The sequence below is a fragment of the Choloepus didactylus genome, assembly GCF_015220235.1.
Source record: "Choloepus didactylus isolate mChoDid1 chromosome 25 unlocalized genomic scaffold, mChoDid1.pri SUPER_25_unloc1, whole genome shotgun sequence".
Taxonomy (NCBI): domain Eukaryota; kingdom Metazoa; phylum Chordata; class Mammalia; order Pilosa; family Megalonychidae; genus Choloepus; species Choloepus didactylus.
Window position 1 is genome coordinate 2279273 of NW_023637606.1, and position 18623 is coordinate 2297895.

Below are 18623 nucleotides of genomic sequence, written 5' to 3' on the forward strand. Positions count from 1 at the left end.
ACGAAGGTAGATACTCAAAGAAAAGATCGAGGACCTGGCAGGTGACAATAATTTTTCACCTAGAAGGAAGGAGCTCCCACCTAATTTAAAAGTTTTCCCACTGCGAGGATGTGGAATTGCTGGTGGGAACTTAGTATGGTGCAGCCACATTGGAAAAAACGCTTAAACACACGCTTCACCCTGCAACATAACAATTCCACTCTGAGGTACCTACTCAAGAGAAATGAAGGCAAGTGCCCACACAAAGACTTGTTTGAAGGCTCGTAACAACTTTATTCATAATCACCCCAAATTGGAAACAGCCCACATGCCCCCCCAACAGGGGAATAAAATAAAATAAAATGTGAAAATGTGGTCCAGCCTTACAGTGGAATACTACGCAGCAGTGAAAAGGAACACAGACCACAATAACGTGATTGCCCACTAAAAATAAAATCATGCTAAGTGAAAGAAGCCCCACACAAAAGACTACATTTTATGATTTCATCTCTGCGACATTTGTAGAAAAGGCAAACCCGTAGAAACAGAGCTTTGGGGGTGGGAGAAAGGGCTTGAATCCAACAAACAGCAAGGAAATTTTTGAAGTGATGGAAGTTTTCTAAAATTGGATTGGGGTGATGGTTGTACAACTGCACAAATCTACTAAACATTGGCTAATGGTACACTTAAAATGGATGACTTCACGTTACATAAATCAGACTTCAATAAAACTGTTAAAAGTTCTACCCATAGAGGGTGACAGAGACCACAGGTTCAACTCAGAACCAGCCAAGGAAAATGGGTCTAAAGAGCAAGGTCTATTTTTCCAGTCGTCCAACCTTATAAAAGGAGTGAACCAGACTCTCCAGAATTGCATCTGCAGCCCCTCCATGGAGAGAAAGCCCCACTGTCATCAAAATGACACCATCGGAGTTAACAATTGGCCAACTTGGAATTGACACCATCGGAGCTAACAATTGGCCAACTGGGAACTGAGCATTCTGGGAACACAGCCACCACCCTCCTCAACGGTCCCCTCCTGGAAGCCAGAGGAAAATGCCTCGTGCAGCCACGTTGGGCCCCACGGCCTGGGCTCAAACCCGCTGTCTGGATGGCCAAGTCTCTCGACTAAGTTACAGGGAGATTTGGTGGTGTTGGCCCGTCACCCATCCCAAGTCCGAGAAGCCAACTGTGAACTGGGGTGGTCTCTGGATGTGACGTGATGCGAGCCACAATCTCACAGACTAAAGACCCTGCTATGGGTTGAATAACTGCGTCCCCCGAAAGATATGTGCATGTCCCAATCCCTGGCTCAGTGAGTGTAACCCTATTTGGAAATGGGGTCTTTGAAGACGTGATTAGTCAAGATGAGGACAAACCAATTTAGAGTGGGCCCCGGTCCAATCTGTCCAGTGTCTTTGTAAGAAGAGGAAATTTGGACACAGAGACAGACAGACAGGAGAAGACAGCCGTGGGACGGTGGAGGCAGACATCGAAGGGCTCCAGCGGCAAGCCAAGGAGGGCAAAGGGCTGTCGGCCAACACCAGACGCTACAAGAGGCAAGGAAGTTTCCAGAAGGAGCATGGCTCTGCTGACACCTTGATATCAGACCAAGGGCTGCTAGAATCTGACCCTTTCCCCACAACTCAGAGGCGGGGCAGAAGCAAGACCCAGTCCCCTGCCCCCCTCAAGGGCCCTGTGGTCCCAGTTGCAACTCCACCATCACCCCCAAGCCCAGTGGGGACAGGTATCCAGAAGGCACACTGGGACCCCTGTGGGATGATGACATCTGAGACTCTTCACCAAGGACACGCGAGGAAAATAACCACATGAAGAAATGTATGTGCCCGGAAGCAAGTCTCATGCATTCAACCGCCACTAAGCAATCATTTGTTGGGCGCTTACCCAACAGACAAAAAGAATAAAGAAAACATCACAGAATGGGGCATCCAATTATGAACCCATGAGAGATGGAGTGATGGGGATAGGAGAAGCCTGAGAACAGATTCTGAAGTTGAGTTCTGGGTGGCAGAAGGTGTCCTCTGTATAGAAGGGAAAAAGAAATATTCAAGCATGGACAGCTACTCAGCAGCCCAACATTAAACCAACGAAGTCATTTCCAGATTCCTGACCACCAGAAACCATATGAATAATAAATGTGTATTGTTTGAACTCACTAAGTTTGGGGGCAATTTGTTACGCAGCAGTTAGCTGACTGATGCATCTGGATTTCTTTAGAAAGGGGAGCTTGGTCCAGAAGATCTAAAACCCACTCCTGCAATAGATGCACCATCCCCTAAGCTTGGGTCCATGGGGAATTTCAACCTAAAGCCACCACATGGGGTGTTTGGTGGTGCAAAGCAAATCAGATCTCGGCATTATGGTGTGAGGGTTACAACCATCCATTCTGAAGCAAGATGGCCTGGGTTCAAATCCCAGATTGGCCACGTAGTCCCCTGTGTGACCCTGGGTAGACCAGTTAACCTCTCTGTGCCTCAGTTTTCTCCTCTGTAAAATGGGGCTATCAGGGTCGATGAAAGGATTAGACAAGCTACTATATTTCAAAGACTTGGAGCAGTATCTGGCACATAAGTCACATGTGCGCCAAATGTGACTGCCTTTGTTTTCCGTAACTGAATTTAATTTCTCCTTGAAACCTCTTTCCACCAGGAGGCAGAAAGCAAACCTCCATCAAGCCCAGGTAATATCAATAAATTCGCTTTTCCCACAATAGGGAGAGGCTCCCTGATCTTGTCCCTTCCCCTTTTGCAGTAATTCTTTTGAGTAAAGTCTCTCTCCTTACCAAGTCCAGATTTGTTTATTATTTGATACCTACTTCCTCCAACCCAGAGAACATTTTCCAGGCTCACACTCTGATCAGTCCTGCCGTCTCCTTACCTTGAGTTTTTGTGTTTTTTTGTCGTGGCGGTTTTTTGAAAATAAAATCCCAAAGCTTTTGGAATGCAAACGCCTTTTCTCTCAAACCACCATCCAGGCCCAGAGTTTCCAAGTAAACCTTAAAAACACAAAAGCCAGGAATAAAATCTTTGTTTCCTCCCTTCCTGTCTGCTGTGTTGTCCCCTCCCTTGCGGCCAGGCTGGAGAATCCAAGAACTCCTCAAAGGAAAAACCAAGAGTGAAAAACATACCGGGTTAAACTACCAAAATATGACCAAAACTACTTAAGAAGGGGCTTTCAACCAGTGGCAATTGAATGACTGCTATAAAATGCCACAGATTTCTGCAGACACCCAGGAATTTTTCCTTTTCAAGAACATCAGATCAGTGCCATTCGGTGGAACTTTCCGGAATGACGGAAATGTCCAGTCTGCGAGTCTCCAGCCACATGTGGCTATTGAGCTCTTGCAGTTGCCCAGCGCGACCGAGGAACTTAAAAATTTTTAGTTTCATGTCATTTTAATCCATTTTAATTTAAATAGACACATGCACCCAGTGGCTACCGCTTGAGACAGCACAGCTGTAGATAAACGGATGTGCTCGGGGAAAATTCTAGAACCGCGGAAGAGGCATAGAGGGAGGCAATTAGCGGGCTGGTCCATAAATAAAATACACTGCAATTAAGGACCAGTTGTGGGATATTGGGGATGAAAGCCTTTTTGTGCCTCATAGGAGGCAGCTCTCACTTTCTCCTCCATACACCAGCCGCAGATCCCACAGTATTGCATGTTTGCATCATAACCTCCAGGGGCTGCACATCCCAAACTTCAACCCTCAGTTTCCCCCCAATGGCAAAGCACAGTAAAGGGGGAACATAGGAGCATACCTAGCCAGGTGTTTCCCGCCAGGTGCAAAAGTTACAGTGAGGTCAGGAGAAGGAACAGGGGACCGAGGGGTTTCTTGGCTCTGTAAGAGAATCCCACCAGCGTTATGTGGATTTTGAACCCAGCAGGGTTTAGAACCATCCTGTGAGGCCACTGTCATGTGTTGCAAGATTAGCTCCAATTCAAACCACATTTGGAGTAAAGTAAAGCAAAGAAAGGAGACTGAGGGGGTTGGGTTTGTTTGTTTTAAGGGACCCTCAATGGAGGGGCTCACTGAAGAGGTGAACTCTGAGCAGACAGCTGCAGAAGGTGAGGGGGCAAGCCAGACGCTGCCTGGCCGAGGAAATTGCAACCAGAAAGTGCAAAGGCCCTGGGCTGCAGTAAACATGGCTTTCTGCTGCAGAACTCTGCACTGACCAGTTAACATCTGGAATAGGCATTTTATACTGGCCCAAAATATACTCTTGAACCCCAAAAGCCTGGCATACTCAACCATGGTAGATTTCCCCATTCCAGAAACCGCCTTCCCACCTCGTGTCTGATATCATCCCTCCCTGGGTTTCTTTCTTGACCCCATCTAGGCCCAACAGACCCAGCTCTTCCCAGCTTCGGGCCTTTTTTAAAAAAATTCTTTGTTTTTATTGTGGTAGCATATACATATTTCCAGTTTTAACCCAAGTATACAACTCGATTGTGTTAATTATATTTGCAATGTTGTGCTACCAGAATCACCATCCCTTACCAACTCTTTTCTATCCCCCCAAACAAACTCTGCACCTCTTAGGCATCCACACCCCGTTCCCTTCTCCCATCCCCACCCAGCCACCCTGGAATCTATTTTCTATTTCTATGAATCTGCATATTCTAGCTATTTCATGTAAGCAAAGTCATACAGTATTTGTCCTTTTGTGTCCGGCTTCTTTCACTCCACATGATGTCTTCGAGGTTCACCCACATAGTAGCAGAGATCAGAACTTCCTTCTTTTTTTACGACTGAATAATATTCCATTGTCTGGACAAACCCCATCTTGTTTGGCTATTCATCTGCTGATGGACACTTGGGCTACTTCCACCCTTCGGCTTTTGTGCAAACTGTTGCTAGGAACGTGGGGGTACAGATATTTGTTGAAGTCCCTGCTTTCCGTTCTCTGGGGTATATATACCGAGAAGCGGGATTGCAGGGTCACATGGTAATTCTACATTTCCGAGAAGTGGGATTGCAGGGTCACATGGTAATTCTACATTTTCCGAGGATGGCCAAGGCCACGCTGTTTTCATAGCAGGCTGCACCCTTTTAAATTCCCATCAACCTGCTACAGGCTTTTTTTTCTTTTTCCTTTTTTTTTTTTCTTCCCCCTTGCTTTTCCCTCCGCCTTGGAATACCCACCACTCCTTCCCACCCTGGCCTTCAACCTGGCAACAGTGCACCAGCCTGGAGACACCTGCTGTTCTGCTGGGGACCAAGGGCACTTGGGAAAATTCACTGATAAAACGCCTAGCCCAGGGTTTGGCTCACAGGAAGCCGTGGATAAACCGGAGCGTCTCAATTCTCTCCTGAAAGGGGCTTGAAGCTTCGTTTGCATTGCACGTTATTTAAGGATGGGAGTGGGGGGCTATAGGCGCCCCACTCCCCAGAAGCTATCCCTTGGCCAAGCAGCAGGGTTATTAACAAATAATGCAACCACACGCCACCCAGCCCCTCCCCTGGTTCCATCTCCGATCCCTAAATCTCAGTCCTCCTAAATACCCCCCTCCTCGTCTGGCCCCCAAACCGCCTGCGGCTCTGCACGCCACTGTTCCCCGCAGCGGGGCCTCAAGGGTTAAGCGAAGGCTCGCGGAGCGATGAGTGACAGCCCGGCCGGCGGCCGCGGCAGACCGGCCAATCGGCGGCCGTGACCGCGGCCCACGTGGGCAGGCGGCCTCGCGATTGGCCGGCGCCTCCTGCGGCCGCCTGCGGATCCTGAGCCCACGTGCAGCTGCTGCTCATTCATTGACCGGCTTCGCGGTCCAGGTGGCGGCGGGGCGGGGCCAGGGAGGGGCCGGGGCGGGGCGGGGAGGGGCCGGGTCACGTCAAATAGCCCCCCAGGGGGAGGGGCGGCTTTCTTTGGGCCTGAACTTGGCCGACCCCTGCAGTGCTCTCCCTCCACCTCCTGCCCTGGGCCCCCACCCTCGGGGAAGTGAGTTGGGGGCCAGAGTTTCCTGGCTGGGCTGGGAGCTGGGGGGGGTGGTCCTCAAGGGGCACAGAGAAGTAAGGAAGGGGCTCAGGGCCCTGGGAGGCATTAGAGTGCAGAGGGGTCTCTTCCTCCTGCCTGATAAGTTCCTCCCATTTCAGCCAGCTAACTCCTACTCATCCTTCAAAACCCACTCCCAAGGATCTTCCTTGCTTTGCAATATTGCATCAAAACCGAGGTTGAGATCTGGCTTATTACTCTGGGCTCCTCCAGGTAGGGAATTTGTGTGTCTCACCCCACCTCATAGGGTAAGGTTTGGGGTCCAATCCTTCTGGGTCCCCACAGCTGGAGGCACCAGAGAGCGTTTGATGAATGAATATAGGATCTAGGAACGCGCGGTGGGGCCAGGGAAGGGGTTGGGGGTACAGAACTGGGTCCTGGAGATATTCAGTGGTGGGTGATGCAGGAGGTCCCTGGGCAGGGTAGGGGCTGGTTCTCTCCAGCACCCCTGGGATTTCCACTCTCTAGGATCTCCCCTCTCCTTGTTACTTTCAGAGTCTGAAGATGACCTCTCAGAGCCCGCCCAGCTCCCAGGGGCACTCTCACGGAGTCGAGAACGCCGAGCCCCCAGGAAACTTGGTGAGGAGGACACACATGGCTTGGCATCAGCCAGGTGGACTAGCTAGGGAGCTGGGGGTGCCAGAAGTTAGGGAGCCAGGCGGATAGGGCCCCATTCACTTCTCCTGCTCCTTCTTGACCGATCTGCGAATCCACCTGTGAAATGGGCACGCGCAGGGCAGGCCTCACAGCCGGTAGCATTAACCCGTCACTAGCACCGGGAGTCACAGAGTGCCACGGCACTTTCTTTTTTAATTAAATTTACTTCTGATGATGCAGGTGATCAAACACATGACTACATCATCTCCTCAGTCTGTATTTTACAAGCAGAAGCGACCCTTTCTGCAGCCCTTTTGAGAGGCCACCCGTTCTAACAGTTTAGAGCACGGTGGGCAAACTTTTCTGTAAAAGGCCAGATGGTAGATATTTGAGACTTTGGGGGGCAGGAGGCAAAACCGAAGATATTCTGCTGGTACTTAAATAGCAAGAGAGAGAGAAAATTTAACTTCAGCTTTTAGGAGGTCCTGCTTTATCCCTGGGGGTTTCGGGTAGACCTAATGAGGCACTGGATGGGACGGAGATGGGGCCTGAAAATCTTCTTAAACCCACCTCTGATTTTTCCAGGTGGAATCTCTGTCTTCTGACTCCAAGGCCCCTCGGGAGCTGACATCTTTGAACACCCTGGATGAATTCAAGGTGCATTTCTCCAGGTGAGGGCGATCGGAGGTGCCCTCCATCCCGTCAGAGGGGAATGAATCACCCACACCCACCCCCACCCCCGCCCCTCTCCTTGGGGCCCTGATGGGTGGGTCAGTAACGGGGGGCCTTGGGGAGCCAGAGTGGAAGTTGAGGCAAAAGGAAAACTCAAGTAATACCGAACCTGGCTTTTATTTAAAAGTTTAGAATTATGTTCAGCGTGAATTGGTTAACCTTAAATTTGACTTGGTTGGAAGATATTGCGTTAAAATCTTATTTTCTTTACGACTGAGCCTTTGGGTGCCGCCTTAAATTTGGCTCACCCATCTTCTTGACCAAAAGGGGGATGTGAAAGGAAATGAAATAAGCTTCAGTGGCAGAGAGATTCCAAAAGGAGCCGAGAGGTCACTCTGGTGGGCACTCTTACGCACACTTTAGTCAACCCTTTTTAGGTTCTAAAGAATTGGGGTAGCTGGTGGTGGATACCTGAAACTATCAAACTACAACCCAGAACCCATGAATCTCGAAGACAGTTGTATAAAAATGTAGCTTATGAGGGGTGACAATGGGATTGGGAAAGCCATAAGGACCACACTCCACTTCGTCTAGTTTATGGATGGATGAGTAGAAAAATAGGGGAAGGAAACAAACAGACAAAGGTACCCAGTGTTCTTTTTTTACTTCAATTGCTCTTTTTCACTCTAATTATTATTCTTGTTATTTTTGTGTGTGTGCTAATGAAGGTGTCAGGGATTGATTTAGGTGATGAATGTACAACTATGTAATGGTGCTGTGGACAATCGAAAGTACGATTTGTTTTGTATGACTGCGTGGTATGTGAATATATCTCAATAAAATGAAGATAAAAAAATAAATATCCATGAAAAAAAAAAATTTGGCTCACCCTCACCCCTCTGCCCTGGAGTTGGGGTTGGGTGGGTGGGGGGGGTACTCTGGGGCCTCCCCAGGCTGCTGCTTCTAGCCACTCTTTCTTCCCCCCTCAGGTTTCCCCCCAAATTGATGGCACAGGTGAAGAATATTTACCACTTGGTAAGCCAGACCGGACAACCCCTCAGGGCAGGGTGACACGGGGGTGGGGGTTGATGCAGGTGTCTGGCACCCCGTGGGGGCTGCTGCAGCCCCTCGGCCCTGCAGGGCTGAACCTCTATTTATTTTTTGCTTATTGTGGGCAAGCAACGGAACCCCTTGAACCAGCTTCTTCCTTGTGAATTTTTCTCAGTAGTAACTTTGCAGTGAAAACCGGAAGTTCCATATTGAAATGAGGTTTTCGTGCAGTCCAAGTTGGCTGTTCAGGGATACGGCAGATGTTTGGAGCCACTTACCCTTCGGGAATCCACCCTCTAATGCAAAGCTGTCATCTAGAACTTTCCACCATGATGGGAATGTTCTGTGGCTACGGAGTCCAATTCGGTACCCACAAGCCACTTGAAACGTGGTAACTGCAACCAAGGAGCTCAATTTTTAACTCGATTTAATTTAAATAGTTGCCCTTGCTAGTGGCTGCCTCAGTGCGCAGCACAGCTCTCGGTGTAGGAGAGAGAGAAGTTTACAGAGAAACCAGTTTCACTAATAAGTGGTCTAAAGAAAGTACCAGGTGATGGGCATGAAAGGAGACTTCATCCCGAGCTAAGGTAGCAGAAAGGGTATGTCAGAAGAAGCGTTGATCAGAATGAGTTGTGGAAGATAAGAATCTGCAACCTTTAGGGAGAGCAGGGAATGGTGTCTCTGGCAGAGAGAACAGCCTGTGCAAAGGCCCTGAGGCAAGACAGGGTCAGGCGTGTTGGAAGAACAGTGAGGAGGCCCCGTGGCTGGAGCGGAGGGAGCGAGTAGGAGGAGAGGAGGATGTGGAGGGGACTGGTCAAAGGGAGAATCTTGACCTTCAGTTCCTGTTGAGTGACATCTAAAGGGCTCCCTGATTAGCTCAGGGAATGGCAGGGACCAGAGAGGCAGGGTGACTTCTCCAGGGTCACACAGCTGGGGAGAAGCACATGCAGCACTGAAACCCCAGACTTTTACTCGCCTCCGTCAACCACCTTCTGATCTGGTCCCCATCCCTCCACAGCTCCAGAAGGTCCAGGAGGATCTCCAGGAACATAACAGGCAGGTAAGTTGCATGACCAGGAGCTCGGGGTTATGTCTGTCCTGCCTTGAAAAGGGGAGAGTGACGGGGCAGGGCGTGCAGGGCCTGGTGGGCCATGAAGACTCTTCCCTGAGGAAGGTGGGAGCCATGGAGGGCTGTAGGCAGAGGATATCCGTGGATCGCCCACACCTCGTGAGTGCAGCTGCCGTCTTCCCTCTGAGCCTCGTCCAGGAGACGTGCTGGGTCAGGCCTCCCTGGCCTGCTTCCCGTGGCTCCCTCATGGCTCGGCAGAGGCCGGGGGGCCTAAAAGCGCTTTGCAGGTCGGTTGTTCCGGACATGGAAGGCCCGTGACGTTCCAGGCCCCGGGTCTGTGTTCCTCCATACATCTGAGCAGTCTCCAGAGCCTGCATCACGTGCAGGGCTGGGACAGGCCTGGACTTGGGCCCGGACCCCTGCCTCCCAGCCCGGGGCGCCTTGCCCAAGCTGAAGCATGTCTTCTACCCCTGCCACCTGGCCCCTTTCTCCTGGGTGCTGGCGAGACTTTCCGCCCACACCAGATGTGGCTGGCAGGAGTCCAGGGCCGTGTCTGCAACTTAGCAGTGGGGTGGGCAGCTCGGGGAACAGGGAGTGAGAGCTCCAGGGCGAGGGGGCCGGGAAGCAGCCAGAACAGTTGTTCATTCAACAGATATTTATCCGTCACCTCCTTGCCAAGTACTGTTTTGGGCACCAGGGAAACGGCAAAGAACAGGGACAAATCCCTGCCCTTGGGGTGCAAGGAACATGATAAACGTAGAAGCCTGTTAGGTGGGTGTGTGGGGAGGCGGGGAGCAAAGAAAACAGCCCCAAGGGAACCAGGGAGCCAGGGTGGGAGTGGGTTGCGATTTTGGGAAGGCTTGGGGAGAAGGTAACCCTTGAGCCAACATTTGAAGGAGGTCAGAACGGGAGCCAGGGGGATGTCTTGGGGAGGCGGGAAGGGTGTTGCAAGCAAAGGGAACAGCCCGTGCAAAGGTCCTGAGGCAGGACGGGGCCTGGCGTGTTGGGGGAACAGCGAGGAGGCCCGTGGGGCTGGAACAGTGAGCAAAGGGGAGAGCGGAAAGAGGGAGGGGACAGGGCAGGGCGTGCAGAGCCTAGTGGGCTGCAGGGAGGACTTGGGCTTTTCCCCCCAAGGAAGGTGGGAGCCATGGAGGGTTAGGGACAGAGGAGGGACAGGCTCTGACTTGGTGCTCACAGGCGCCCTCTGGCTGCTGTGGGGAGGACAGGCGGGCTGCAGGGGAGGTAAGGGCAGGGATCTGATCACAGTTCTGTCAGGACCATCTGGGTGTGGGATGCCAGTCTCTTACCCCACAGGGATGGCATCCGGTTGTGGACATGAGCTGGAGAAAGAACCTGCCAGCATTTGCTGAGAATCAGGATGTAGAGAGAGGGAGGGGGGGGCCCCCTGGGCTGCTTGACCCAGGAGGCATCAGCATGCAGCTCTGACTGCAGGAGGCCCCCACACGCCAGCAGCTGAGCCTGGCATCTGGTTCCCCCCCACACACCATCTGCCCCGCCCCATCCCCCCTCCTTCCCGCTGTTTTCCAGCTGCCTCCTCCCTGCGCCTTTTAAAACCCCAAACAGCAGCAGCCCCCCTGCTCCCAGAGCTGCCTGCACACCGTGCTCCCGGGGGAGGACCCGCTAGCAGGCAGGAGGGAACGTGCGCTCCTCACGCTGAGCACATGAAAGTGCTGGTAAATTGCGCATTAACGAGCCGGGGTGAATTGGAGAGGGCTCCCTGGGGCCCGTGCAGCAAGGCTGGCTCGCTGGGGAAATCCATCACGGGCAGCCCCAGGAGGCTGGCAGCCTGGAGCTGCGGGCTCAGATGGAGAGGGGGGGTGTTTCCCACACCCAACGCGCCCCCCATTGCACCCCAACAGGCTGGGGAGGAGCAAGGTGGTGGGCTCGGGCCAGTAACTACCCCTTGGCTTGGCCCTGATTTTCCCTGACTTGGGGAAAGTGCTTTGTTTCTCTGGGTCTCGATTTTTTCTCATCTACCAAATGGGAATCCCAGTAGCACCTGTCAAAAGGTGACAGCCCCTGGCACCTACCTGGCATGGGGATGGCCAACAGCTGGGGGCTGTGTCCTCCTTGTGCAGGTGAGAACATTCTTCCAGGTTTCTCGGGTTGGCTGGATAGTTCTGGGGGGCTTGTTGGCATCCGCTGTGGAGGAGAGTGTGCACAGCTCTGGCAGGCTCTGCTTTCAAAGCAATAGGCCAAAGACAAAATCCATTCTATCCAATATGGCAGCCATCGGCCACATGTGGCTATTTAAATTTAAGCCAACATTAAACAAAATTAAAAACCATGTTCTCAAGTGGCACCAGCCACATGTCAAGGACTCCGGGAGCCACCTTAAGCTAGCAGCTACCATATTGGACAGCACAGGTCTAGAACATTCCATCTTCCCTATATTTAGTTCACCACTGGTCTATACATAGCTGCACACATGCATGCTCCCATATAGTACCGTCTCATGCCGAGTCCGTGCGTCTGCTCTGGGGCTCGCTACTCACTGTTCCATCTTGGGAGGAGCAGCTGGGGGGTTCCTTTCTCTTCTTTTGTCTGTGTCCTCAGCATGTCGCTGAGCGTGTTCTAGAAACCACAGCTCTTGGTGGCTGGAGCCATGCTGAAATCTTAGCAGTCTTCAAGACAGTTCTGCACAGTAGGATTGTGGTCAATCCCCGTTTTTGATATAAGGAAACTGACCCTAAAGAATTTCCTTGCCCAAGTTTACTGTTTGCTCAAAAGTTGGAGCTCCTACTAGTGACTTCATGAATTTTACCCCTTGCTGTTGTTCACAGCTTGAGTAGAACAGGTAAATAAAGCCCAGCCTTCTTGGAGCTTAGGGCTAGTGTGGCGTTGATCAGTAGAACGTTCTCTGACAGACAGATGGATGCGGTCTTCTGCCCGTCCCATGTGGCCACTGAGTGCTTGAAGTGGGGCCAGTGCAGCTGAGGACTTGAATTTCTGATTTTTTTTAGCTTTAAACAGCCACCTATGGCTCCCATATTGGACAGCACAGTCTAGAGGAAGGAGAGGTTAAAAATTAATGAAATATAAGTGTCAGGTAAGTGCCAGGGAGAAAAAGCATGAGTAGAAAGTGCTAGAAGAATTAAATAGCCTCAGGAAAGGCTTTGCTGGAAAGGTGATGTTTGAGTAAAGTCCTCAAAGAAGTGAAGGAAAGAACCAGGCAGAGGGGGAGAATGTTCCAGAGGGTGACAGAGTGAAGTCAAAGGCTCTGGTGTATAGGGTCGTGTCTCTGGTGTGGTTTCACGTTAAAGGAGCAGGAAGACAATGAGTAGCTGGGGTGGCAGGAGCAAGGAGAGCAGAAGGTGAGACGCACCAGATGACGGGGATAGGGTGGAGCAGATTGGAGTTCAGGTCTTTTGGGATGGGGTCAGGTACCAATTGCACAAGCAAATGTGAACTTAGGACTGACACTTGCTATGGAGCACGGGAACCTAGCTTAAGAGGGGCCAAGATGGAATGTGGCCTGGGTGGTAATGCTTGAGAAGAGATCTAAAGGCAAGAAGGGATTATCTTAGGCAGGGGATTAGGATGGGGGTGTGGGGGGAGCAGGAGAAGCTATCCCAGGCATATCCCACTAAACAGTCCATGTGGAGTTCAGAAAAAGGAAATTTAGAGATTTCGTTGCTCATTCCCATCCATGGCTGCAGAGCCGTGCCATCCAACACTGTAATTGTTCGCTGCATGGGGTATTGCACTCTTGGAATGGGGCTAGTCCAAATGATATACCAACTTTCAGAAACTTAGTGGCCAAAAAGAGTGGAAGATGGCTCAGTCTTTTTATGTGGGTTGCACGTTGAAAAGTTATTTTTGATGTATTGGGTTAAATAAAAATATACCTAACACTAACATCACCGATTTCATTTGAATGTGGCTACTGGAACATTCAGTTACATACGTGGCTCCAATTGTACTTCTGTTGGACGGCACCGATCTAGATTTTATTCTGAGTTTGGGAAACTACTTTTCACTTAAACTTTGAATCGGTAGTCATCACACAGTTTGATTTTAAATATGAAAATATGGTAACACAACCCTCCCACTGGGTCCTCTACTTACCTTTTTGCCCTCCTTTCTCCCCAGCAGGTAACCATTGGCTTGTTAGTAGCATTCTAGAGTTTGTTTAAGCTTTGCTTCTTGAAGTGGTGTTCAGATTTTAACTTTGAAATGCATCTTCTTGGGATTTGGACCCAGGTCTGATTTCTATTTGGTACCTGGCCATCAAGATTAGATTTTGTCACCAGCTGCTGAGGCTGGCTTCTGCATGTTGAGTGCTTGCATAATGCTAGGTGATGTCCTGAAGAATTTGCATTATCACTCGTCTGCCCAAAAACATTCAAGGTAGACAGTTTTTCCCCATTTTCCAGGTGGGGGAAGCTGGGTTACAGAGATGGCCTTAGCAACTAGGACTGTCAGGTTACAGAACCTCAACTCTGATAACATTTAACCATTGACCTGCTTCTCCCCTGTAGGCAAAAGACTTCTTACAGCTCATAGAGATCTGGGACCAACCCCAGGACGTACAGCCTACCAAGGTAGGTAACCAGGTCCTCGAGGATGGGGGCGGCAGACTTGGGGAGGGGGGCATTTTCTTTTGGATCTTGTGACCCACTGTTTGTAGCTCCAGGTAAGCCAAGTCTCATCCGGCAAACCAGCCAGCCAGGAATCCAGGAAACCAGCCCGCTCTGAGCCTTCCCAGCAGGCAGAGGTCCAGTTCCCGCAGCCCTGCAGCCTCCAGAGGCCAGACTTTGAGGACGTGGCAGACACACGGTTGTCAACCTGGTCCCAGGGGCCATCTCAAGGGGACGTCGTTGCATTCCACCGGCCGCAGATCTGGGACACCCAGGAGCCCCAGTTTTGGCAGGATCTTCTAACGAGACGACTGTGGCAGATTTTTTCTGGTACCGACAATGAGGCAGTGATGGGACAGCTGAGACCCAGAGGTGAATATCCCTTAGGGTGGGGGGCAGGCTGTGTCTGAGAGGTGGCGCAAGTTAAATCCTTCTGTTTTACTGTCTCTCCAGCTTTCTCCTACCCTTCTGTGCTCGTAGGAACAGAACAGGCACCAGGCTTGGTAAGTCTGCACCCGGAGAGATGGATCTCAGGGCTGGGTTGTTATCCTGGTTGGACATTCTGGTCCTGAACTAATTTGTCCACCAGCTCCGTCCTTGCCCTTCCACCTTTCCTCGATGCTTGTCCTTACCTCCCGAAGCAGGACTCAAGCAAGATGAACATGTTAGATCAGGTGAGGATCTGCAGCCTGAGGCTTCCAGGGCTGGCCAGACTGTTCCCTGTTTCAGCCACCTGGACGAGAAGTGATTTCATTCAGTCCTGCACATACTGTCTTGGAATAAAACTATGGCTCTCAGGTCAGTTGGTCTAACCAGAATCTTCTATTTCCCATGAACAGGAAAACCAGGAGGTTCCAGCCTCACATGACTCATTAGCAGCCAAAACGTGTACTGGAGCTGCTTTGGGTAACGCCACGGGAAGGGGGTGACTCGGAGGGTGGGGGGAGCCTCCCTTAGCAGCCCGCTGCCTGCTCCTAGCCATTCCTGCCTGCCCAGGTCCCAGCCTGCCCACCTCCTCCTCCAGCAACTCTGAGGGTTCCAGAGAAGGGAGAACAAGTCTGGACACGGCCGCGGAAGGGGTGCCCTCCCACGTGGCCCAGGTGAGACCCCCGGCCTGAGCTAGCATCTTCCCGTTCTCCCGACACACCTGTACCTGGATACCTGCCCACAAAGGCTGCCCACCTGTCCTTGGGCCAAAGGCTGGGATGAGGCAGAGGGAATGGATAGGGGAGAAGGCAGGGAGGCGGGTGCGGGTTGCGGCAGCTTCTGGGGGGACAGCTAGGATTCTCATCCCACCTGCAGGAGCCTGTGGAAACAGCCTGTCAATTTTTGAAGCCAGTGTAAGTGTGTGGACTTCCCCCTCCTCTGACCCCGTGCCTGGGGGAGGGTGATGGGATCTCACCTGTCTCTGTACCTCAGTCCTTGGCCTGCCCCCCACCACTTCCCCATCACCACCATGCTGTCCTCTCCATCCTGAGCTGAGGAATCTGGGTGGAGATGTTACTACGTTCATGCAAACATCGCTGCCCCTTACACACAAAACTAGCCCCGGGTTCAAGGAGTTTGAGAGAAGGAATGCCCTAGTGGTGGTGGGGTAAGTGCTGGAGCTGGATACAGATTGTCTCAATTTGTGATTGATGTTGGAGAGAAGATGGGGGAGAGAAGTCTTCCTGGAGGGATGGGCATAATGGTTAGGACCGTGAAGGATGAGTAGGAGTTTGCCAGGGAGGCAAAGCATTCCAGGCAGAAGGCAAAGGTGTGTGGTTATAGCAGAGGAAGAATACTTAGAGGAACGTAGATGAAACCTTGCTGACAGTGTAGGGTAGTGGAGAAACAAGGCCTGAGAAAAAAAAACACAATGTTTGACAAACAACGAAGCCCCTTTGAACTTCAGATACCACAACGCGTGGCCCCCTGCCCTCCACCGAGCAGAAGGGGCTAGCAGGCAAGCCGGTAACTCTGAGCCTCCCTTCCCAAGATCCTGGGACCCCGAGGACTTCGAAGATACTTGGAACAGGCCGGGGTCCTTTCCCTGGCGATCCAAGAAATTGGCCGTCCCATACAAACTGGAGAAGATGCGGACACTCAAACACGGGAAGCCAGTGCTCTCCACGGCCATCAGCAGCTTCACACACCACGTGTTCACCTGCAGCAGGGGCGGCATCAAGGTGTGGAGTCTAAGTGGCCAGGTGGCCAAGGACAGGTTCCCAGAGAGTTACCTGCCCGTACAGGTGAGGGGCTGGGTGGCCTGCTGGAGGGCGGAGGGGGCTTCTGAGAGCCTGCAGGGCTGGACCTTCACCCCTGCCCCTGCCCCTGTCCATCCCAGACCCCCGGTGCCTACCTGTACACCTGCCTGCTGTTCCCGGACAGCACCACGCTGCTCGCAGGTGGCAGCAGCCTGGCCGGCGTGAGCGTGTGGGACCTGGCCGCCTCCCGGCTCCACGTGAAGGCCGAGCTGCCCTGCCAGGGTCTCACATGCCAGGCCCTGGCCGCCAGCCCCAGCGACAACCTGGCCTTCGCCGGCTTCACCGACGGCACCGTCAGGATCTGGGACTTGCGGAAGCAGGGGCTGGTCAGGTGGGGCCCGGGGGTGGGCCGGGTCCCGTTCCGTGCCGCGGACATCCATCGCCGAGGCGCTTCGTCAACACCTTCCGTCGGACCCCATCTTCCTGGGGCTCATGTTTAAAAAAGGGTGCAGCTCTGTCTCCTTTTGGCTGAGTGATTGTGCTCTTCTGTGCCTCAGTTTCCCCCTCTGTCAACTGAGTGGGATAGACCCCGACTCGACAGAATCTTGGCCCCTTCCCCAACCCCTTCCGGTGTCTCCCCTGCCCAGACAGCTCCCGCGTCACCCAAATGGCACCAGGAATGTCGCCGTCAGAGGTCACAACGTCTGGACGGGGGGCCTGGACGCCTGTCTGCGGTGCTGGGACCTGAAGATGGTTGGGGAGCCCCGGGAGGTCCGGTTTGAGTCTCAGGTGCGGGGCCGGGGGGCTGGGGGGCCGGGATGGGGCCTAGGGTGGGTGAGACCTGAAGGAGAGAGGCTGTGCTAAGTCGGCTGCACTTAAGGTAGGGAAGATGATACGCCCATTTTCCAGACAGGGAAACTGAGGCACAGAGCAACAGCTAGGAAGTGATTTGGGACTTGAACCCCAGCCGTCAGCTCCCCCAGAGCCCCCTGGCCTTGCTCTCGTCTACATCCTGGATCAGACACTCCCTGCCCCTCGTCCCTTTCCCCCACCCTCCAGATAATGAGCCTGGACCCCAGCCCCAGAGAAGACTGGGTACTGCTTGGCTTGGCCAATGGTCAGCAGTGGCTGCAGCACCCCAGCCAGGACCAGAGGCATCTGGTGGGGTGTGACCGCAGAATCATCTTCGATCTGAAGTTCTCCCCCTATGGTGAGTGGCCGGGATGGGGGCAGTGTGTGTGTGGAGGGGGGACCCTATGGCCCAGAGCAGCCCCAGCCTCCCACCCCACTCGGATCCAGTCCCCACCAGTGCTAGCTCCCATCCCACCCAGCTCTCTGCCCCCAGCAGAAACCACAGGCTCCCCACAAGGAGGCCACAGTCCCCAGGCCCTGCTGCTCGCTGCCCCCGTCCCCCAACCGTGACCAGGGTCCCCTCTTGTGTCCTCCTTCCAGGCCAGTGGTGGGTGAGCGTGGGGTTGGACGACTTAGTCGGCATCCACGGCATGCCAACAGGAAGACAAGTGTTCCAGGTACGGCGGGGTGGGTGAGGGTGCTGGACGTTGGGATGCAGGTGTGTGAGCAGGCAGCCAGCAGCTCTTCTGGGCACACGAGGCTCCGAGCCCAACCGCACTTGAGCGCATGGAGAGTATTGCACCCAGGTTTGGCATATGAGCCCCACTCTGTCCTCTTTGCTCTCCCCCACCCCTTCCCCCCAGGTTCCTGAGACCTCCTCCATCTATTGCTGCGACGTGGCATCCAACAACCGCCTGATCGTCACGGGGTCTACCAGCAGCGCCTCGGTGTACCAGATCACGTACTGAGGGGCCTCGCTCCCTCCTTCCCTTACTGCGGCCATGACTGAGTCATGTGTGTTTGTGTGCACATGTGTGTGTGCATTCCCCACCGACAGGGGTGATGGTGGAGGGGAGTGGTCGAGGCAGAGGGCTTATTTTGTTTTTGCTTTATTTTTTTGGAGTTGCAAGCTTTGGCCAGTGGCTTTGCAGGCTCTGATCTTTATCACACGTCTAATAAAGCAATTGGAAAAAGCAGAGCCGGCCTGGGTCCATGTCCTGACCTCTGGAGGGGGCGGGGGTGGGAAGGACCCTTCCCCATCCTGCCCATTTTGCAGAAATTTAGGATTTCATCCGGACTTGTGGATCGGAGGCTTTGGGGAGCCCCCATTCTCTTCCTTTGAGAACCTGAGCTGGAGAAATGGATATTTTGCAACTTGAAAGGGGAGGACACGAGCTTCCCCACACCATCCCCTGTTTACTCCAACCTCACGCCAGGGTTCCAGGGATATGGGGTTCAGGCCTTCCCAGGGTGTGCTCCGTTACTCGGTGCTGCTAGGCAGGGGCCGTCCTGCCCCCCAGGGGACATGTGACAATGTCTGGAGACACTTCTGGTTGTCACAACTGGGGAGTGCGCCTGGGATCTCGTGGGCAGAGGCCAGGGATG

General features: G+C 52.9%; 1 protein-coding gene across 1 annotated transcript; it reads left to right on the forward strand.

Moving 5' to 3' along the window:
• The first annotated feature begins 4020 nt into the window (after window positions 1-4020).
• Window positions 4021-17986, forward strand: TLE6 (TLE family member 6, subcortical maternal complex member). The gene is made up of 16 exons (XM_037823810.1): window positions 4021-4069; window positions 5635-5771; window positions 6487-6570; window positions 7174-7259; window positions 8250-8295; window positions 9329-9370; window positions 13882-13944; window positions 14031-14310; window positions 14977-15080; window positions 15283-15320; window positions 15959-16211; window positions 16307-16557; window positions 16814-16955; window positions 17226-17376; window positions 17619-17695; window positions 17882-17986. The coding sequence occupies exons 1-16, from the start codon at window positions 4021-4023 to the stop codon at window positions 17984-17986; spliced, it is 1908 nt and encodes a 635-aa protein (XP_037679738.1).
• Window positions 17987-18623: the final 637 nt, after the last annotated feature.

Excerpts from the sequence above, each read along its gene's own strand:
- TLE6 (XM_037823810.1), top strand. The coding sequence starts at position 4,021 with ATGGAGGGGCTCACTGAAGAGGTGAACTCTGAGCAGACAGCTGCAGAA. Across the intron at positions 7,260-8,249 it reads TTCAAGGTGCATTTCTCCAG|GTTTCCCCCCAAATTGATGG; the intron begins GTGAGGGCGATC and ends TTCCCCCCTCAG. Across the intron at positions 13,945-14,030 it reads AGGACGTACAGCCTACCAAG|CTCCAGGTAAGCCAAGTCTC; the intron begins GTAGGTAACCAG and ends CACTGTTTGTAG.